The 22,805-nt window shown below is 37.4% G+C and overlaps 1 protein-coding gene across 1 annotated transcript in view; it reads left to right on the top strand.

The window, feature by feature from the left end:
* LOC150095883 (glutamine--fructose-6-phosphate aminotransferase [isomerizing] 2-like) overlaps positions 1-22,805 on the top strand; it is a 240,259-nt gene that overhangs the window by 40,596 nt on the left and 176,858 nt on the right. Inside the window, exon 5 of the mRNA XM_090409642.1 lies at positions 19,596-19,654. Coding sequence (XP_090265768.1) covers positions 19,596-19,654 — 59 coding nt within the window. The remainder of the gene's footprint in view (positions 1-19,595; positions 19,655-22,805) is intronic.

Genomic DNA, 22,805 nt, shown 5'->3' with positions numbered 1-22,805 from the left:
CTTACAGTGGCTGCACTGCATAGTTCAGAAAGCCTGGGCAGAGGGACGAATTCCTGATGATTGGAGCAGAGCTCTAATAGTACCCATATATAAAAAGGGAAATAAAACTGAATGTGAGAATTACAGAGGTATATCCCTACCGAATGTTCCTGGCAAGATCTATGCAAGTATACTTGAGAAACGGTTGAGAAGAATTGTGGAAGAAAAGCTTGGTGAAGAACAAGCTGGAATCAGGCCAAATAGAGGGTGTCAGGATCAGATCTTTACTTTACGACAAATAGTTGAGAAAGCATGGGAATATAACAAAGATCTGTATTTAAGTTTTGTTGATCTTGAAAAGGCATATGACAAGGTGCCAAGAGAGAAGCTATTCAATACGCTACAGTTATATGGTGTCAATGGGACATTATATCAAGCAATACTTAGTCTTTATTTGAGTTGTAAGTCAGCATTCAGAATTGAAGGAAGTACAGGAAGATGGTTTAATGTTAAATCTGGTGTGAGACAAGGATATACATTATCCCCTCTGTTATTAATTATCTATATGGATCACATTATGAAGAAAAGTGGTATTAAACATGATATCAGAGTTGGAGATGTTAATCTCGGCTCTTTGATTTATGCAGACGATGTTATACTTCTGAATAAATCTGCTACAAGTTTGCAAGATTCCCTGACTAAATTGAATAACTGTTGTAATAGATATGGTATGAAGGTCAGTATTAAAAAGGCAAAGGCAATGAAAATAGGTAGAATTGTTGCAAACGAGGAACCTGTGGAACAAGTAAAACATTTCAGCTACTTAGGCATGATTTTGACTGAAGATGGTAAATTAAATATGGAAATAGACAACAGAATCAACAAAGCTGGTATGGTAGGAAATCAATTGAATAAATTCTTATGGAATAAGAGAGAAATTAGTCAGAACACTAAATTAGCTGTATACAAGACAGTGTTCAAACTAACTTTAACTTATGGATCTGAGAGCTGGGTCAAAAGTAAAAGTAAGCACTTGACAAAAGACTAGAGACTGCAGATATGAGAGTCCTGAGAAAGATTAGGGGCATGAACAGATGGCATCAATAGCAATATCATATTAAAAAGGAAGATATTAGGAAAGAACTTGACATTGTCGGCATCCAGGAATGCATTAGCAGAGCTAATCTCAGGTTTTATGGTCACTTAAACAAAATGGGCGAGACAAGATTAGCAAAACAAGTGTTCTCTGCCAGGTTGGCTGGAAAACGACCCAGAGGAAGACCAAGATATAGGTGGATTGATATGGTACAAAGTGCCTTAGACGATAGAAATATAAGATCTGATAATGTTGGAGTCTTGACAAGTAACAGACTTATTTGGAGGAAAATTGTAGATAGGAAATTAATGATGTAATTTTTTTCATGTAGTACTATCATATCCTGTACACCCCTTGAGGGTACATAGCAGGAATTTGATGGTTGGATGACGATGGGAAAATGGGAGGGCACGATTTTTTTTTATAAGGACAGAAAAGACCAGAACAGAGGGGAGTGCTGGTGATGAAAATGAGATTCATGTTCACAGATGGAAATAGTAGCAATAGTTTTGGCTGTATACTGTGAAGTGGAGGTTGACAGGAAGAGATATTTATTTGGATATTGCTATAGGCCAAGGAATGTGGAGAACAGTGATGAAGCAATATATAAGCAACTTGTGTTAGTAAACAAGGGAAGGGTGATCATTATGGGTGACTTTAATTATAGTAATATTGATATCTGACATTAGGGAATAAGGGAAATGAATTTCTTGTTCTTCAGAGAGACATATATTTTGAGCATTATATAAAGGAGGGCATATGAGGATTGAAAGTTTTAGATCTGATCATTTCATCAGAGGATGTAATTATATAGGGAGTGTTGCACTTCTCCCCAGTTGGTGAGAGTGACCATGAAGTGATTGCCTGGGTTATGGATGGCTACATGAGATTTCTAATGGAAAAGGATATGTGTGGAACTACCAGACTGGTGATTATGAGAAGTGTAGAAGATGGCTTAGAGCTTAGAATTAGGAGTTAAGCATGAGGTAGATAAATGCTGCGTGGGAACTAAGATACATTAATGTGCCTGGGATTAGCGAGTCTTTTTTTTTTCTCTATATCCAAATTCGATTAGTGCACATATATACATCTTAAAATTAAATGTTACAGATTTTAAAACTTTTCTATCTATACATTTTTTATGGCTAACGATTTTAAAAAAATCGCTCACTAGGATGAATTTAGTTACCTATTTAAAAGATTTTACAAAGTTATTTTTTAATGGCATACTACCCTATTTTCATTTACACTGTGTTCCAAATTTATGCAAATATTTATGATGTCTGCTAATTACATAGCATTTTGTTGATCATATCTCGTGCCTTCTTTGCAATTGTTTTCCTTACTTTTTTATTTTAAAGTATTTTCCCAACCTTTCATGAGTAAAAGAATTAGTGAGGGAAAAAGTGGAAGTGAAGAAGATGATCGTCTTGTTCATCTTGAAAAATGATCAACGCAAGTCCAGAACAAAGATAGGACAAGAACAGAAATGGGTGAATCAACTATAAGAGCGGGGTGCTTAAGGGTCAAAGCTGTATAACTGAGAGGAGACCTCCATATAGCCTTTAAAGGAATGCGGAGAACCGACCAGGGCTTCTGACCTAATGTCCAATCCTCACCTTCTCGTGGTGCACCCTGTTGGGTATCTACATTGATACTGAATGAACGAGGATGGGCTGGCAATTTGGGATTTAGCCGACCAAATTGTATTCTTACTGGTTAAACCAAAATAAAAAATGATGGTACAACATGACAAAATTTCATGCCGGCTGGGGCGTCGCCTGGTTAAACAAGGCCCCCGTTGTTTTCGCCAGGGAACCAGGGCGAACAGCGAAAAGTCAGCTACTGGAACAAATATGAAAACAAACCCCAATTCAACATCACCAGAGTTAAAGATCAGTACTATCAACGTAAGAAGCCTGAATGGCAAAGAAATGGAGCCAGCTGAGGAATTAGATAAGTACCAGATTGACATAATAGGGGTGACTGAAACAAAAGACCAAAACTGGTGAGATCTTTCTGAGCAATAAATACAAAATGTTATATTCAGGCAATGACAATCAAGGAAAAGAAGGAGTAGCCATAGTATTCAACACAAAATACGAGGCTAATCTTCTTGAATGGCAGTCAGTCTCAAGTAGAGTAATGTGGGCAAATATGAGAATGGGGAACTGGACAATGAGACTTATTTGTGCCTATGGTCCCACAGAAAGTTCTACTAAGGTAGAAGTGGAGGAATTTTTTGAGGCTTTAGAAAAAGCAACTGACACAATGAAAAAGGAAAAGTTGGTCCTTGTTGGGGATCTAAATAGTATAGTAGGAAATGATTGTGAGACATACAAAAATATTTTGGGTAAATTTGGAGAAAAGAGCAAAGCTAATAATAATGGCAAATATCTGTTGGATTTCTGCTCAGGACATGGACTGGTTATTACTAACACCATGTTCCAACATAAAAATGTGCACAAATTCACATGGAGAGAAGAGGCTAGGAATAAGAAAAGTCTCATTGACTATGTTATTGTTGATAGTGATGTTTTCTCCCTGGTGCAGGACACCAGAGTGTACAGAGGATTTGAAATTGGAAGTGATCACTATTTAGTCTTGAGCAGGATAAAATTGAATTTCATATTATTATTATTATTAAACAAGACCTCATGGAGTCAAAGACTCATCTAGGAGGTCCTTTTATCTCACACACATCTCATCATACCGGGTCTTAAACACATTCAAACTCCTTGCAGACACCACACTCTCAGGCAAGGCATTCCAATCATTCACAACTCTGCACGAAAAAAACCTGCCTCTCACTCCCCTACTCACACCCTCTTTATACAGTTTCCAGGGATGACCTCTGGTTCTCCCCTGATCTCCCACTATTCGCTGTAGAACTTCTCCACCATTGATCCTATAGCAACCCCTTACCAACTTGTAGGTCTCTATCATATCTCCCCTCTTCCTTCTCTCCACTAGTCTCTGCAAATTACATCTTTTCAATCTTTCCTCATACTCGACATTCCAGAGGTCTGAAACTACCTTAGTCAGTCGCCTTTGGACCCTTTCCAACATCTCCTCATCCTTCTGAAAACCAGGTGACCAAATCTGGGCACAATAGTCCATGTGTGGCCTAATCAAAGCCTTATACAATGGAACAAGAATCTCCCTACTTCTACACGTCAGTGTCCTCCTCATCATTCCCAGAAGTCTTTGTGTTGTCTTCACAATTTTGGCGATGTGACCCCTAAATTTTAGATCCTTATCCACTATCACTCCCAGATCTCTTATTTCCTCTACTTCCAACAATATATTCTTACCAAGCATAAATTCTGCATCCCATCTTTGTTTTCCAAATTTTAAAACCTTACATTTTGCAACATTGAACTCACACCCCCATTTGCTTGCCCAATCACTCAATTTATTCAAGTCTTCTTGCAAGGCCACAACATCTTCACTACTCTTTATGGTTCTTCCCAACTTTGCATCATCTGCAAACAACTGAATATCTCCATCCAAATCTTCGCCAATATCATTAATATATAAGTTAAATAGTAATGGCCCTAAAACAGATCCCTGAGGCACTCCACTAGTGACTTTCCTTTTCCTGGATATTGCACCCCCATACACAACTTGTTGATACCTATCAGATAGCCAGTCTCCAATCCAATGCACTAATCTAATATCCAACCCCATCTGCTCTAGTTTGACTGTCAACTTATCATGAGGCACTCTATCAAAAGCTTTTGCGAAATCCAAGTATATTACTGTGTATCCTTCTCCTCTGTCCAAGGAAGCAGTCACTTTATTGTAATAAGTAAGTAGATTACTAAAACACGACCTCCCTTTAGCAAATCCATGCTGTCCATCAAAGATTATACCATTGTTGTCAACCCAACTCTGGATTCTAGCTCTCACAAGCTTCTCCAACAACTTAACCACAACACCCGACACACAGATAGGCCTATAGTTTGATGCTTGAGTTCGATCACCTCCTTTATGAAGTGGCACAATCTTGCCCTCCTTCCACTCTTTAGGGACTTGACCAAGTGCAAGACTCGTATTAAAAAAATATGTCAAGGCAGGTGTCAACTCTCTGGCACATTCCTTCAGAATACGCGGTGATATATTATCAAGTCCCACAGCCTTATTTACATCTAGTTTACTCAACTCCCCAAACACCTCTTGCTCACTTACAGTCAGTCTCTCCTCCCCATCATCAACTGCTCTTAATCTCTCCATGAAGTCACATTCACAAGATTGAAAGATCTTTAGGAACTGCTCATTAAGTATCTCCACCACACATTCTGCAACAGCTGTCTTTATACCATTTCCTCCAATCAATGTCATCCTTCCATAATCATTCTTTCTTTTGCTGGCTACATATCGAAAGAACTCCCTAGGATTCTTTTTAGCTTCATTAGCTAACTGCTGTTCATACCTCTCTTTAGCTACTCTCACCAACCAAGTCACTCTCCTTGCCTGGTCTTTGTAGAACTCATGAAATTGGTTACTTCCACTTCTCTTATGCTGCCTCCACAATGCCCTTTTTCTCTGTATTGCATGCTTAATCTCTTTATTCATCCATCTCACACCTAACTTATTTAACCTTCTCACCCGTGGTATACATTTAGACATTGCATCCACTAAATATTTTTTGAAAATCCCCCAAGCTGCATTGATCTCTTTTCCAGCTAACTCCTCATTCCATGCTACACCTGCAAGCTGTCTCCTGAGCTCTTCATAATCACCCCCCTTGTAGTTCCACATATACCCTTTTTTCACAGGGGTCCTTGCACTGCTGGCAACCACCCAAGTAATCACCTCATGGTCACTTTCACCAATTGGTGGATGATTTGATACCTCATTGATAATTACATCCTCCGATGAGATGACCAAATCCAAGACCCTTAATCCTCTTGTGCCCTCTGTTACATACTGTCTGAGGTAGTTATCCCTCAAAAACTCAAGAAACTCATTTTCTTTACTTCCAGTTGCTATCTCTTCATTCCAATCTATATTGCCATAATTAAAATCACCCATAATGATCACCCTTTTCTTATTTGCTTGGCTTATTTGACTATACATTTCACTATCACCACCATCCACATTACCAGGTCTATAACAACATCCCACCAAGTATTTGATTCTATTCACCTCTATCTCACACCATACTGCCTCAAAACCACTGGCCCCATTTCCCCCTTGCATCTCTACCTTGTATGGACATAACTCTTTCTCTATCATCAATAGCACTCCCCCTCCCTTTTTACCCCTTCTATCCTCACGAAACACATCATACCTTTCCATCTCTATTCCTGTCAGGATGTCATCCTCATCTAACCATGTCTCACTTATTCCGACAATCTCTGGGTGCACAGACGCAATTAGTGCAACCATTTCATCCGCCTTGTTTCTTATACTTCTAGCATTGGTATACAAACACAACAACTCATTTCTGGATCTACAGCTAGTTCCACTGATACCACTCACTCGATGTGATCTCTCCATGCTGGACTGGGGCCATTTCCCTTTCTGCTTCTTCATTTTAGAACCCTTTGCAATTCCATCTATTTCCTTTTGATCCCTGATCATCCCATTACTTTCCTGCCTACACATTCTCTCACCTCCTCTTGGAGCATCCACCTTTCTCACGCTGTATATCCCTGTCCACCCTGAGCCTCCCCTTTTCCCTGCTCCTCTTGCACACCCATTCTCTCATTATCTATACTCATACCACTCACTTCCACATTCATTTCCACTCCTTCAATCTCTCCTGTCTTACTCTCCTGCTCTTCCACATCACTCCCCTCTTGATCTGATTCATTCTCTCTATTCACTTCTCTACCTTCCAGCAGCAGTCTCTCCAAGCGACTCACACCATAACCACTCAAATGCAGTCCATTGCTCCCATACAGCTCACTTCGTCCCTCAAACTCATTCCACACATTAACAAACTGTACTCCCATCTCCTCACACATTTCAGCCAGAATATCATTCATAATCCTTGCTCTCCGCCTCATTTCACCACAATCATACCTAGGCAACACACTGACCACCCTTCCTGTCACACTATTCTCCTTTATCTTTCCAAGCAGTCTCCTGACATTCATTTTGACATGCTCTTTGTTCTCTCTCAAATCATTTGTTCCAATTAATACAATTAACTCTTTTGCTCGTTCCCGCCTCATGTTCAATGCCTCAATCACTCTACTCATTTTACCGCCTGGAAAACATACCTTGTGCATTTTATCCTCTAGCACACCTTTAATAATGGAGTCGCCATACAACGCCACTCGCTCATCTTTTGTTAACTCTTTCATGCCATCATGATTTATTTTAATAGTTTTGACCTGCATTCTCTTAATTTCATTCCGCATCCATTTCATTTCTTGCTTCATCCAATCCAATTCACCTTCTGAACCTCGCGACACATTCACTCTATCATTAAATCTTTCTAACTTTCTAACTCTCGACCCTCTCTTCTCAGCTATTGAAAGGAATATTGAAAAGAATAACCTGTAAGAAAGTTTTAAAGCGAATAAAAGTTGAGCAGCTCTCAGATGTGAACTGTAGACTAAAATACAGAAATATTATTGAAAAGAAAATGAAAGAGTTTGAGAACAGGAATCAAACCTTGGAGATTCAGTGGCAAACTCTGAAGGAAACATTGATTGATTCTGCCAGAGAGGCATGTGGTGAGGTTGTGTGCAAGGATAAAAAAAATCAGAACTCCCTGGTGGACACAGGAAGTTAAAGAGGCAGTGAAGGAAAAGAAGAAAGCATATCAAAAGTTCCTGGCAAATAAGTCAGCTTTTACTCTTACAGAATACAGAGACAAATGTAAGAAAGTTAAACAGTGTGTAAAACTAGCTAAACAAAAGTCATGGGAGGACTTTGGCAATAATATAGAAAATAAATATCAAGAAGGTGGCAAAATATTCTGGAGGTTGTTGAAGAAGCTTAGGAATGGAGGAAACAGTGCTGTAAAAGGAATTAGAGATGATAAAGGTGAAATGAAAACAGGAGAAAAAGATATCCTTGAAGTATGGAGTAATTACTTTGAAAAACTGCTAAATGAAACAAGCAGTGATGACAGTACAATGGTAAAAAACACTCAACAGGCATGCAGTCAGGAATATATATCCATACTTGAAGTAGAAAAAGCCATCAAAGGCTTGAAATGTGGAAAGGCAGCAGAAGTAGATGATATTCGACCAGAAATGCTGAAGTATGGTGGTATAAGAGTCTTACAGTGGCTGCACTGCATAGTTCAGAAAGCCTGGACAGAGGGACGAATTCCCGATGATTGGAGTAGAGCTCTCATAGTACCCATATATAAAAAGGGAAATAAAACTGAATATGAGAATTACAGAGGTATTTCCCTACTGAGTGTTCCTGGCAAGATCTATGCAAGTATACTTGAGAAACGGTTGAGAAGAATTGTGGAAGAAAAGCTTGGTGAAGAACAAGCTGGATTCAGGCCAAATAGAGGCTGTCAGGATCAGATCTTCACTTTACGACAAATAGTCGAGAAAGCATGGGAATATAACAGATCTGTATTTAAGTTTTGTCGATTTGGAAAAGGCATATGACAAGGTGCCAAGAGAGAAGCTATTCAATACGCTGCAGTTATATGGTGTCAATGGGGCATTATATCAAGCAATACTTAGTCTTTATTTGAGTTGTGAGTCAGCAGTTAGAATTGAAGGAAGTACAGGAAGATGGTTTAATGTTAAATCTGGTGTGAGACAAGGATGTACATTATCCCCTCTGTTATTCATTATCTATATGGATCACATTATGAAGGAATGTGGTATTAAACCTGATATCAAAATTGGAGATGTTAATGTCAGCTCTTTGCTTTATGCGGATGATGTTATACTTCTAAATAAATCCGCTACAAGTCTGCAAGATTCTCTGACTAAATTGAATAGCTGTTGTAATAGATATGGTATGAAGGTCAGCAATAAAAAGACAAAGACAATGAAAATAGGCAGAATCATTGAAAATGTCAACTGTGTTGTGAATGGAGAACCTGTGGAACAAGTAAAACATTTCAGCTACTTAGGCACAATTTTTACTGAAGATCGTGGGAAGTCAATTGAATAAATTCATATGGAATAAGAAAGAAATTAGTCGGAACACTAAATTAGCTGTATACAAGACTGTGTTCAAACCAATTTTAACTTATGGATCTGAGAGCTGGGTCAGAAGTAAAACACTTGACCAAAGACTAGAGACCGCAGATATGAGAGTCCTGAGAAAAATTAGAGGCGTGAACAGATGGCATCAATGGCAATATCATATTAAAAATGAGGATATTAGGAAAGAACTTGACATTGTCAGCATCCAGGAATGCGTTAGCAGAGCTAATCTCAGATAATATGGTCACTTAAATAGAATGGGAGAGGAAAGATTAGCAAAACAAGTGTTCTCTGCCAGGTTGGCAGGAAAACGACCCAGAGGAAGACCAAGATATAGGTGGATTGATACGGTACAAAGTGCCTTAGACGATAGAAATATAAGATCTGATAATGTTGGAGTCTTGACAAGTAACAGACTGATTTGGAGGAAAATTGTAGATAGGAAGTTAGTAATGATGTAATTTTTTCATGTAGTACTGTCATATCCTGTACACCCCTTGAGGGTACATGGCAGGAATTTGATGATGATGAACTATAAGAGCAATTTTAAGCAAAACTGCTTAATACAAAGAGAAAGGAAAGGGTGCTTCAAGTTCATCAAGCATGCACTCAAAATCAAAGTATTATAATGATTGAATTAGAGAGATTTCTTTCTACATGGATTGAAGATTGTAACCCAAAACGGATCCTGCTAAGCACTGACTCATTAAACCAAAAGCATTGTCTCTTTGCAACCTTCAAAGAAAAGTGTATCAATGACGTAAAAGAAGAATTCCATGAGAATTCTGGGTGGTGTGAGAGTTCATGAATTCTCCGAAATTCATTAATTCTGGGTGGTTTGAGAGTTTCAATAAGGGAAATAGCCTGCATAATGTTCTAATCACAGGCGAAGCTGCAAGTGCAGATAAGGAGGTGGCTGCAAATTATCCAGAAATTTCTAAGAAAATTGTGGAAGAAGTGAGCTATTGTGACTAACAAAAATTTGATGTCGATGAAACTGGCTTTTTTGGAAGCAAATGCCTTCCAAGACTTCTGGACAAATCGGAGAAATCTGAGCCTGGTTATAAAGTCACAAAGTCGAATTAAATTACTGCTAGCAAAATGCGAGCCGTTTGGAAGCACGTTCTTCTGCATTGTGCAAATGATTTTAGAGGCTTTTCAAATGAATCTAAGTTGATTAAATCTCATTCTAAGAAATTGAGTGATTCTGACCTACTAAATTTAGATTCACAGCAGGAAGATCCTGAAGAATATGAAGAAAATTTAATCACTGACAACCAAAGAGATTTCACAGGAACAATTTGAAAATATTTTTCCTACAATCAAAATTTTTAAGCAGCAATGCTTAGAGGCTGACCCTGATGAAGAGAGAAGCAGTAAAATTTAAAGATGTGGTAGAAGAGGCAATAGGGCCATACCATCAGTTGTATGAAAAAAAGAAACGGAATACCTGCCAATCTACTTTAGCTCAATTCTTTGTTAAGAAGTAGAATAATAAATTTATATTCTGAATATGTTTTGTTGTCTTTCAGCTTCATGGTTTTCTTTTAACTAGGCCTTGAGATATGCCCTAATTCTTTTATAAAAATTAAGAGTCAAAAAAGAAATTTGAGGAATGAATTATACTTTTTCCCATAAGTTATTATATTCGATTATTGAGTTTTTGATTAATGCGTATCTTTTAGGGAACGCAACAAGTGGTGCATTAATCGAGGGATTGCTGTATTTAACATCAATGTGCAAATATATTCTGAAGATCAAAAGGCTGAATAAGGTGGGTTTTAAAATGGATGAATTAAGGGATTTAGCATGAAAACTTTACAATGGCACTGTTGGAGGCAGCACAAAATGAATAACTCAGTTGGTAAGGAGGACAGCAAAAGTGCAGTACAGCAGAAATTAGCAAATCAGGCCAAGAAAAACTGCAAGGAGTCTTTTGATTTGTGGCAAGTAAAAAGAATGGTTATGTCAAGATGTTAATGGATGAAATGGTAGATTGGTAACTATTGCAGAGAACATAGAATTTAATGAAAAATTCATCCGGGTGTTTCATCCTCAGTGTGAAATCAGACGCTCAAGCATAGAGAAAATGAGAGAAATTTTACTAGTGAGCAAGTAAGAGGTTTATGAGGAGTTAACCTCTATGTCAATAAAGCAATTGGAGTTAATAACATATCACTGTCTTAAAGGAATGTTCCAGGGAGTTAGTGTCAGCCTTAGCCTGCCTGTTTAACAAGTCTTGCAACAACACAATTCAAAGGAGCAGAAGGAAGGTGAAATTGTTCCACGGCACAAAGGTGGTGATAAGTCTGAGGTTAAAAATTGTAGGCTCAATCTGTATAACTGTAGTTAAGGGGTTGGTGAGAGTTAGGATACAGAATTGGGTTGATAACAGCAGTATTCTCTGTGAACATAAGCATGGGTTTGTTAAAGGGAGGTCATGTTTACCAAATCACATTATGTATTATTATAATGAGGTGACAAATGTACTGGACATGGGAGATGCATTACAGTGGTATATTTAGATTTTTATTATTATTATTATTACATGACACCTCCAGGCATCGAGAGAGGGCATCTACTCTACAACTTTGGTGTAGATGATGAAAGTAGTTGTAGTTGGTGGATTGAGTGGTTAGTGTATCCGCTTTCCAGCCAAAAGGCTGTGGGTTTGAATCCTGCTGTGGTCACGATGTTTGCGATTATCTGTTAAGATACTAGTGGCCATCTACTGCTGACCACTACCACTAGTATCTTCACATATAATCGCAAACATCGTGACCACAGCAGGATTCAAACCCACAGCCTTTTGGCTGGAAAGCAGATATGCCAACCACTCAGCCCAACCAGGCTGGCTAGACTTTTGATAGATTGCCACACCACAAGTTAGTAACAAAGAAAAGAAAAGCAGATGGGATTGGATACTAGATTAGCGAACTGGATAGTTGACTGGCTGTCAGATAGGTATTAGCAAGTTGCGTATGGAGGTGCAGTATCTCAGATGAAGAAAGTTACTAGTAGCATGCTGCAAGAATCTGTTTTGGGGCCATTGTTGTTTTAATTTTTATATTAATAATATTGGGATGGAGTTTTACTGGAGATACACAGCTGTTTGCAGATGATGCAAAGCTATGGAGGATGAGGAATCAAGCTGATGTAGCTTTACCAGGAGGACTTGAACAGATTATAAGAACATGTGTCAATGTTGTAAAGTGTAAGGTTCTGAAATTTGGTAGGAAACACTGGATGCAAATTATATACTTGGTTGGAAAACTTTGAAGGAGTTTGAGGAGGTGGGAATGGTGGTGATTAACAAGGTTGTGAAGTAATCACATGCACAAGTTGTGAAGTCATCACAATCAGATTATGGTAATGATATGGAGGAACTTAATCTACAGAAATAGAGATTATAGTTCCATTGTATAAGCTCATGATCAGGCTTCATAACTATTGTGCACAGAATTGGTCCTCTGATGATTGAATCATTAGAAAGAATCTCTAGAGAAGACTGGTGTTTGGAATGCTTGTTATGAAGACAGATTGAGGGAATGCAAATTACAGAGCCTCATGAATAGGAGGTAGGATACAACTGAGATGTCTTGCAACATCTGGGGTTAATGTGGATGAAATTTTTCACAGAATAGGAAAGTAGGGTAGAACAAGAGGATCATCCCTAGAAACTATATAAGGAGGGTGTGAGCAAGAGTGTAAAGAATGTTTTTTCTTTGCTTGGAGTGGTTGGTGAGTAGAATGCAGTGTCTGACAGTGTGGTGAATTTCGACACATTGAAATGTGTTAAAAGCATGATATACACTTTACAGTGTATAACAGTGTGTGCATCTCATAATGATTCTTGACTCTGATGTTAATAATACTTTCCATAAACACCTAACTCCAAATCCATTTAAATGTAATCCATCTGCTATGCATAAGGCATTCAACTTGCTCAACCCATCCACAAATTCTACACCATTTTTCCTGCATAACCTGAATATTTCCTCATTTGCAAATATGTACATATGCACACACTGTTATACACTTTTTTATATCTCTTCATCTCAGTTTGCTTCTATCATAACTTTCCCACTCTTCTTATTTGCTTGTATTAGCAACTCTTACATATCTTGTTATATACCACACTTACACATGCTGGATCATTTATCCAAGTGTAAGCAAAGTTTGTGCATGAAGCACAACTATGCTATTTGTATGTAGAAGATAATGACTTCACACAAATTGCCTTAGTATCCCATAATGCAAAGCACATATCTCTTTGAGTGCATGCGATTCTATGCATTATGGGAAGGACAACCACTTAGACCAGTTTTGGCCTTTGTATTAGTAAAGGTCATCTTCAAAAAGCAGATCATTCTAATCTGAGTGAGTGACCAGCAAGATCATTTTAACTTGCTAACTTTTGATCACTCAAAGATACTTTAAGTAGGTCTACTCAGTGACAGGCTAATCCTATCACAAAGCAGACCCACTCACCTCCCAGGTAAAAACGTCTACTGAAGACCCCCCCCCCGATAAAGGCCATGTCAAAAGCAATACCATAGGCAAGCATCTAATGGAATGCAGTGATTGAGACCACTTCAGCAGACCCCACATCTGCAGAAGACCACATATACAAGTAGTGAAAAGGTTATATGTAAGTAAACAAAGTTTTGTGATTGAAGTTTCTTCATGACTAGGCTACTTCTATATATTATAGAAGCTAATGACTTCACATTAATTGGCTTAGAAGGGCCACTGGGTAGCAGCCCACAGTTCTTGGTGCAACAAACACTAAAAAATCTGGACATAATACTTTCATAAACTTTCCATAATATTTTCCAGATTATTCCTGAATTGGATTGATAACAGTGGGAATCTTTGGATAAGTGTAAGTTTGTTAAAGGGGGGTAATGTTAAGGCAGTCTACTCGTGTATTACAACAAGGTAGCAACTGTATTAGGCTGTTACAGGATGCACATATACAATATATTTAGATTTTGCAATGCCTTTAACTTGTTTCAAAACTTATGTTGCAATCAAATCTGGATGGATGGAGTTAAGATAATTCGCAAATAAGATTGTCTGCCTATGAATATCAGTAAGTTGTGAATGAAAGGCAGTATCTTGGAAAAGGAAAATAACAAATGTTATGCTGTAAATTTTTGGAGATGTTATGGCATAACTTGATAACTTAATTGCAGAGGATATTGGGAAGAGTTTAAATGAGGATGTATATGGATGTGTGTGTAAAGATGTACAAGATTGCCTTTCCATATATAATGTGCATGACTCAGCTCCAAGTATGTTCCTTTTTATACGTCACATTTCATTATGTCCTAGTTATGCCATATATTCATATTTGGTTCTTTGATAATTCCAGTTCAAAATTTTTTGCAGCACATGCTATCAGAAATTTTGTTCAGAATTTAAAAACTTTTCTGTATTATGTGCTATGCAACACGTCAGGTTTGTTAGCAATTGTTAACTTTTTTCTTTGTATTTTGTACTTTTATGTTCTAATTTGTACTTTTTCAAATAGATTACATACATTGCTTTGAAAGAAGTCAACAAACACCATAGCATGAAGAACAATCGGCCATGGCACCCACCTTAATAAGATGTAGGACCTCCTTTTACTGTGACTGTAGCAATCCTACTGGGCATACTTTCCATAAACAATCAATGAGAATTTTGGACCATTCTTCCTCTAGGCATGTAAGGAGGTTCTAGACTGTTGTAGGGCCGATATCCCTTGACTTCACCTGATGCGCCAGTTCTTCCTACAGATGTTCAGTAGAGTTGACATCAGGACTCTGTGAAAATTCAAGTGTGGAGACAGCCTTACACACGGTGCATTGTCTTGCAATAAGAGACAATGATTAGATCCTTAGGAATGCCATGAAATAGGAAGCATTGCATTGTCCAGAATGCTCAGATACTTCTTGGAGTTCGATGTTTGTGGTACCACAAACAGAGGTCCAAGGCCAAACCAGGAAAAACAGGACCGCACCATCATGCTGCCACCTCTGAATTTCTTAGTTGGGATTATGCACTCTGATAAGAGATGTTTAGTGGACATTTGCTGCACCCATCCATCTGCTCAGTAGATAGTGTAGTGTGATTTGCCACTCTATAACACTGCCTTCCAAGCTTCCACATCCCACTGTATATGCTCTTCCACACCACTGAAGACTATGCTACATGTTAGTTCAGATAATGTGGTGTGTTTGCATATTGCAATCGTATGGAAACCCATGTTATGAGCCTCTGTTCTGAATGCTTTCCTGCAGGTTTGTGTTCCAGTCGATGTCTGAAACACTGCATTCAGTGTAACTGCCAATGAATGGCAGTTTTTGCATAGTATCCTTCATAGCATTCTACAGTCACTTTCAACGAGTGTAGTGGATCGTCCACTGCAGGTGTCACTTGCAGTTGACTCCCTGTGCTTCCATCTCAGTATGGTATCATTGATTGGGATGGCCCAATTTGTCAATGATTTGCCAACAGATAGAATGTTGCAGGCATTCTGTTAGAATGCCTCTTTCAAACTCCATCAGTTCTCTGAACACAGTTGCTCTGACTAGGGAGCATCATATTCCTCCAATTTATACCGGCTGCAAACACATGAATTGTTAGATGGCACAATCCACCTTACCTATGGGATGTCTGACTTCTTTTCAAGCAGTGTATAATGAAAAATATTGAATATTGTGTTTAGCAGTTTAATGACATTTTTAAAGGTACACTTCTCAGTGCATCTTTAATTCTGTCTATCTATTCACACCAGTTATTCTATGTTTGACTGGATTGATATTTGGATTGATATTTGGACTCCTTATAGAAATTTATACATCCTACTTTTTTTTTTTTTTAGTCAAAGAATTGGCAGGCATACATATTGACCTTGATGCTGCTCATCAAGATCAATTTGAAATTAAAATTGAACTACATGGACAGCTTTATACCATCCAGAATAAAACAGAATTAACTGAGTTACTTTAATTATTTTTCTTAGTCATTCAGATTATATTTATTAGCAAAATTATTTGAATTGATATCATTGCTGCACTAGCTGGATTAATTTAATGAAATTTTATATTATGATCTCTTATAAATTAGGTATATTTTCTGGGAAAATTCCCATGCTACTCCTCTTAAACACTATTATTATAATTATGGCTATTATAGCCTGTTTTTGTTTAGGAGTCTCCCTTATTTTAAATACATTGGCTATAATTACTCAAAAAAGGGTATATATATTTTAGGGCATTATGGGGGAGTATAGAAGGCAATTATAGCAGAATAAAAGAGGTCGAAAAATTTTGTACATCTTGTTTTGATACTAGGATGTCTTCCAATTCCATCCTGCTGAAGGTTGTTTATAACGAGGGAGGGAGGAAGGGAGCATGGGGGAGGGTGTTTTGACACGGGAAAAATAAATTTGGAAACCCTGGTTTTGTATTAATAATATATATATATAATTAATTTAATTGACTAGAACCCAAGAAAGTATAACAAAACCTTTAATAAATCACGACTAGTTTCATCGGTGCTCCGACTTCTTCAGGTGAGAAAGAAAAAACATAAGACTTATAAAAATTACAAAGTAAAAAACATGGACTTCCCAGCTTAATAAAAAGAAGTAGAATAGTAACAGTCATATTTGAATAGGTGATCATGTGCTACCGTTGGCATGAGTTGAATGTGCGCGACAGCTAATTTTAGAGCGCCAGTACTGGATTACTGCGCTATGGGAATCAGGAAAATTGTAGCTTAGATTGTTGTTCAACTGTGAAGGGTCCAGAACTATTTCTTTTTATTCGATAATTCTTCTTTCAAATTCATCCTTGCATATATATAAATTAGTAGTGCGTTCCCAATCAACTTGGTGTGGCCGTTCTTCACGGTTAGTGTTTATCGAGAAGAGGACATGACTGGAAAGGGTGCTTGCTCGTGTTCTACTGTAGGAAATGTCACGTCTATGTTCCTCAAGACGAAGTGAAACAGATTTATCTGTCTGGCCAAAATAAGGTTGACCACAGTCGCACAAAACTTTATAAACACCAGGAAAATGCAGTTGGTTGTGTTTTGGTCGACTCAGAAAAGAACGAAGTTTTGGCGAAGCAGTAGATTCGGTCTTTATGTTGAATTTCTTCAAAATCCTAGATAGTTTTAGGGTAAGAGAGCTGATAAATGGTAACTGTGTATGAGTGATAGGGTTGGAATCATCTTCTTGTCGAGGATGTTGGCGTGGTCTCAAACGTTTAGTGATGTTACGAGACGAATATCGATTATTTAAGGTGTTTTTCAGGAAGTTAAGCTCTGTTTGAAGGTCTTCTTCTGTGGAAGTGAGACATCTTGCTCGATGCGCAAGGGTGGAGATGATGCCCAGTTTCTGAGGAGGGAAGTGATGAGAAGAGCCATGTAAATATCTATCAGTGTGGGTGGTTTTTCAAAAAATTGAAAATTTAAGATAGTCAGGTAATCTGCTGATCTTTAGATCCAAGAAGGGTAGAAAGCTGTTAATCTCTAGTTCTGATGTGAATTTAATGTTCTGATGTTGATTATTTAAGTGGTTTAAGAAGTTTTGCAGTTCCTCTAAACTATGTGCCCAGATAAGGAAGACGTCATCAATGTAGCATAATTAACATAGTTTGGGACAACGTTTGAGACCACGCCAACATCCTCGACAAGAGGATGATTCCAACCCTATCACTCATATATACAGTTACCATTTATCAGCTCTCTTACCCCAAAACTATCTAGGATTTTGAAGAAATTCAACATAAAGACAGACTATACTACTCTGCCAAAACTTCATTCTTTTCTGAGTCAACCGACTGCATTTTCCTGGTGTTTATAAAGTTTTGTGTGACTGTGGTCAACCTTATTTTGGCCAGACAGATAAATCTGTTTCACTTAGTCTTGAGTAACATAGACGTGACATCTCCTACAGTAGAACATGAGCAAGCGCCCTTTCCAGTCATGTCCTCTTCTCGGTAAACTCTAACCGTGAAGAACGGCCACACCAAGTTGATTGGGAACGCACTACTAATTTATATATATATGCAAGGATGAATTTGAAAGAAGAATTATCGAATCGAAAGAAATAGTTCTGGATCCTTCACACTTGAACAACAATCTAAGCTACAATTTTCCTTTTTTCAAATTCATCCTTGATATATGCAAGGATGAATTTGAAAGAAGAAATATCGAATCGAAAGAAATAGTTCTGGATCCTTCACACTTGAACAACAATCTAAGCTACAATTTTCCTGATTCCCATAGCGCAGTAATCCAGTACTGGCACTCTAAAATTAGCTGTCACACACATTCAACTCATGCCAACGGTAGCACGCGGTCACCTATTCAAATATGACTGTTACTATTCTAGAGCGCCAGTACTGGATTAAGCTGGAAAGTCCATGTTTTTTACCTTGTTTTTTTTATAAGTCTTGTTTTTCTTTCTCACCTGAAGAAGTCGGAGCACTGATGAAACTAGTCGTGATTTATTAAAGGTTTTTGTTATACTTTCTCGGGTTCTAGTCAGTTAAATTAACTTTATAAATGTATACATCCCAAGTAAATCCTAATTTCAATAATATATATATATATATATATATATATATATAATATTGTGTTTAAGGGTGCTTTTTTGGGGGGGAGAAGGGGAAGGGTTTACTTATGGGGAAACTGGGGCAGGGATAACGTTAACGGGGTGAGGACCATTTCGGTCGCCTGACCATCATCGGAACATTTTCGGAATGAGTGACACACTTGTTAACGTTCTCCCCTGTCCCAGTTTCCCCATAAGTAAACCCTTCCCCTTCTCTCTCCCCCTACAAAAAAAAAAGCCCCCTTAAATACAATAATATATATGTATATATTATTAATTCTAAACCCAGGTTTCTAAATTTATTTTTCCCACATAACACCCCCCCACACACTCCCTTTCCCCCTCATTATAAACAACCTTCAGCAGGATCATGGAATTGAAAGACATCAGAGTATCAAAACAAGGTATGTACAAAATTTTTCCACCTCTTTTATTCTACTATAATTGCCTTCTATACTCACCCATAATGCCCCAAAATATATATACCCTTTTTTGAGTAATTATAGCCAATGTATTTAAAATAAGGGACTCTTCTAAACAAAAACAGGCTATAATAGTCATAATTATAATAACGATCTCTTATAATTTGTAGAAATAATTCAGAGTTACAAAATTATGACTAAATAATAATACATAAATTAAAAAGCTTTGGTTCAGTTGTGATAACGAATAGTATCACTATAATAAGACTAGTGTTATGAAACTTGTCATGTTATGCAATCATTTTATTTATTATAAAATTTTTATATTTTGCTCCTCTATGTAGAATTTGTTGTTGTTCATAATGGCATTATTACAAATTACAAAGACATCAAGCAGTTTCTTGTAAGTATATCAATACTGTATATTTGATTCAAGAAATATAGACCAATATATATTTATAATGGCATTTTGAAAATGATTTTATACGTTAAATCTATATAACAGATTTTTGATAACTTTTTTGGGTATCTGAAATCCATTTTTTAGACAAAATCCCTTTTGGTATCATGTTTTTCTCTGATTTGAACTGTTTCCTAAATAAAACTGCAATGAAATGGGAATTGAATTATTACTTTTTAAATACATGATACAATCATACATGTCAAAGCTTAGGTATTGGAAGTCATTCATCTTTTATTTTTATGGTTTAATTCACAACACAAAGAAAATAACATTTAATTATTTTGCTGATTTATACATAGCATCTTGAGCACAAACAATTCATAACAGTAAGTAAAGAGTAACAATTAGTTAATAGTTGGAATGGTTTAAAACTGTAATGGATGACACAAGGAACTATAATCCTAAATTTTGTGCCATCTAATGTTGGATAAAGAAGTTCTACAAATATTAATTCAGTCTTAAAATGACTGTCTCCCAGATTTTGAGCACATCGATGCAGCCATCCTAGTTATGGTTTCAGGAATATTTAATAACTGCTGCTGAAATCAAAAGCAGTCTCCAACTTGTAATTAATTCTACTGGGTTTTTTTTCATCTAAGCCTATATAAAGAGTCAGACTAGGCAAGTTGTGACTGACAGACAGGCCAAAGCATCATCTATCAATCACAACTTGCCATAACAATTATTGTTATTGCACCCTCATGGAGTCTGCAGATTCATCGTGGGAGGTTCATTCAACTGACAACATATTGATCATACCAAATCTTAAATCCTTAACACTCCTTGCATCAACAACATATTCTGATAATGTGTTCCATTCATTGACTGTTCTCCATGTAAAAAAATCTAATCCTCATGCCCCTTTTCACAACACTCGTACATAACTTCTAGGGATTGTTTTTGGCTCTTCCCCCCTCTCATTTTCTACTCTTTTTATAATCCCCTCTAGATTAATTCATTTAAAATCCCCTCGCCACTTTAAATGTCTCTGTTATATTTTCTCTTTTCTTAATATCCACCAAACTCTGCAATCCACATTTCTTCAACCCTCTTCATAGTCCTTAGTCACTCGTCTTTGGACCCTCTCCAGTGTTTCCACATCACATTAAAAACTAGGTGACCAAATATGAGCACAATAGTCCAAGTGTGGTCTGACCAGTACTTTATACAGTTGCAAAACTACCTCTTTATCCCTACATGTTAGAGCACTTCTTATCATAGCAGCACTATGACATGCAGTCTTTGCATCACTTGCAATATTCCTTCTACACTTCAGTCTACTGTCAACCATAACTCCCGAATCTCATCCACTTCCTACAGTACAGCACCATCAATAATATAGTACACAGCCTTATATTTCTTCACTCCAAAATGATGTAATAACACCTTGCATTTACTAACATTAAAACCACGACTCACTTCATTGTCCAGGTCAAAAGCCTATTAAAATCTTCCTGAAGGGAATTAATGTTAGTTGTGCTACATATAATTCTCTCCAACATTATATCATCAAACAAATGAAGATTTTGAGTCAGTCCACATATATTGTCTACAAAAGTTAAACTGCAGGAACCCAAGAACAGAACCATAAGGCATGCCACTGGTTATCCTCCTTTTTTGAGATGCTGCTCTGTCATACATTACTTGATGGTCAAACTCATTCAGACAGTCAATCTCCAATCCATCACTAACCAATATACTATCTGTTCCCATTGTTTTTCAGCTTGTACACCATTAACACTAACATTTGATCGATACCATACAACAATGTGGTAATCTATCAAATGCTTTTACGAAGTCCAAGAATATCACTGTAATGATTCACCCTTATCTAACACACTCGTTATTATCATAAAATGCATTTAAATTATTAAAACAAGTTCTACCCTTCACAAATCCATGCTGACCATCATAAGGAATACTTTGTCCATCAAACCCAATCTTGTATTCTATTCATCACCAATCTCTCCAATATCTTGACTATAACAGCAGTTATACAGACCAGACGGGTCTATAATTGGAAATTTCTGTCTTAGAACCATGCTTGTGGAGTAGCACTGTTTTGCCTTCTCTCAACTCCTTAGGAAGCTTACTCACTGCAGTACTTTTATTAAGTAACCAAGTCAAGGGCATAGCTAACTGTTGTGCACATTCCTTAAGAATATGTGGTGATATGTCGTCCATTCCCACAGCCTTATTAACATCTAAGCCAGTCAACACCTAATATAATTAATTCTTTCACTTCCAATTCTCCTAATACTTGTATGATATACCCTGATAAAGTGCTCATTCAATAATTACACTATATCCTTTGCAACAGTCACTCTGCTACCATGACTATTCACCAGTGTCAACTCCTAATTATTCTTTCTCTTGATGCCATATAACCAAAGAATTTCCTTGAATTAACCTTGGCCTGACTAGCCAGTCTCCTCTCTCATACTGTCCCTTCTTAGCCTGCACTTTATATCCTTCATGGAACTGATTGCCACCAACTCTCTTGTATCTTCTCCATAGCATTTTCTTTTCCAACACATATAAGAAATTAAGTTTAATCCTTTATCCACGTATGAGCAAACAAAGTTTGTGCCTAAAAATATCTTCAGGACTGGGGTAAGGTAGTACAACACCGGGAAACTCGTTGCAAAGGTGGAGCAAGCTAACATCACTCCTATCTCAATATCTACCGTAATGCAAAACACATCTCCTTGCAGATATATATAATGCTATGCATTAAGGGAAGGGCCACTACCCAGACTAGTTTCGATCTTTATTGAGGTCTCTTCAGTGGGAGCCAGGCCCAGAAGTGGAGATACCAGGCAGAAAATAAAAGGCTTTAATACCTTACCAGGCTTTAATAAAAAGGTGGTACACCGTTTAGCAACTCCTATAGGTAAAGATGACCTCACCTTTGCTTCTGCCTGGTATGTCTACTTCTGTGCCTGGCTCCCACTTAAGAGACCTCAATAAAGGTCGAAACTAGTCTATGTAGTGGCCCTTCCCTTAATGCATAACATTATACATATCTGCAAGGAGATGTGTTTTGCATTATGGGAGATATTGAGATAGGAGTGATGTTAGCTTGGTCCAC

The sequence above is a fragment of the Typopeltis vanoorti genome, chromosome 19 (genome assembly GCF_054136105.1).
Source record: "Typopeltis vanoorti isolate ZY-2024b chromosome 19, IOZ_Tvanoo_1.0, whole genome shotgun sequence".
NCBI lineage: Eukaryota > Metazoa > Arthropoda > Arachnida > Uropygi > Thelyphonidae > Typopeltis > Typopeltis vanoorti.
This window is presented reverse-complemented; position numbering and strand designations above follow the sequence as displayed.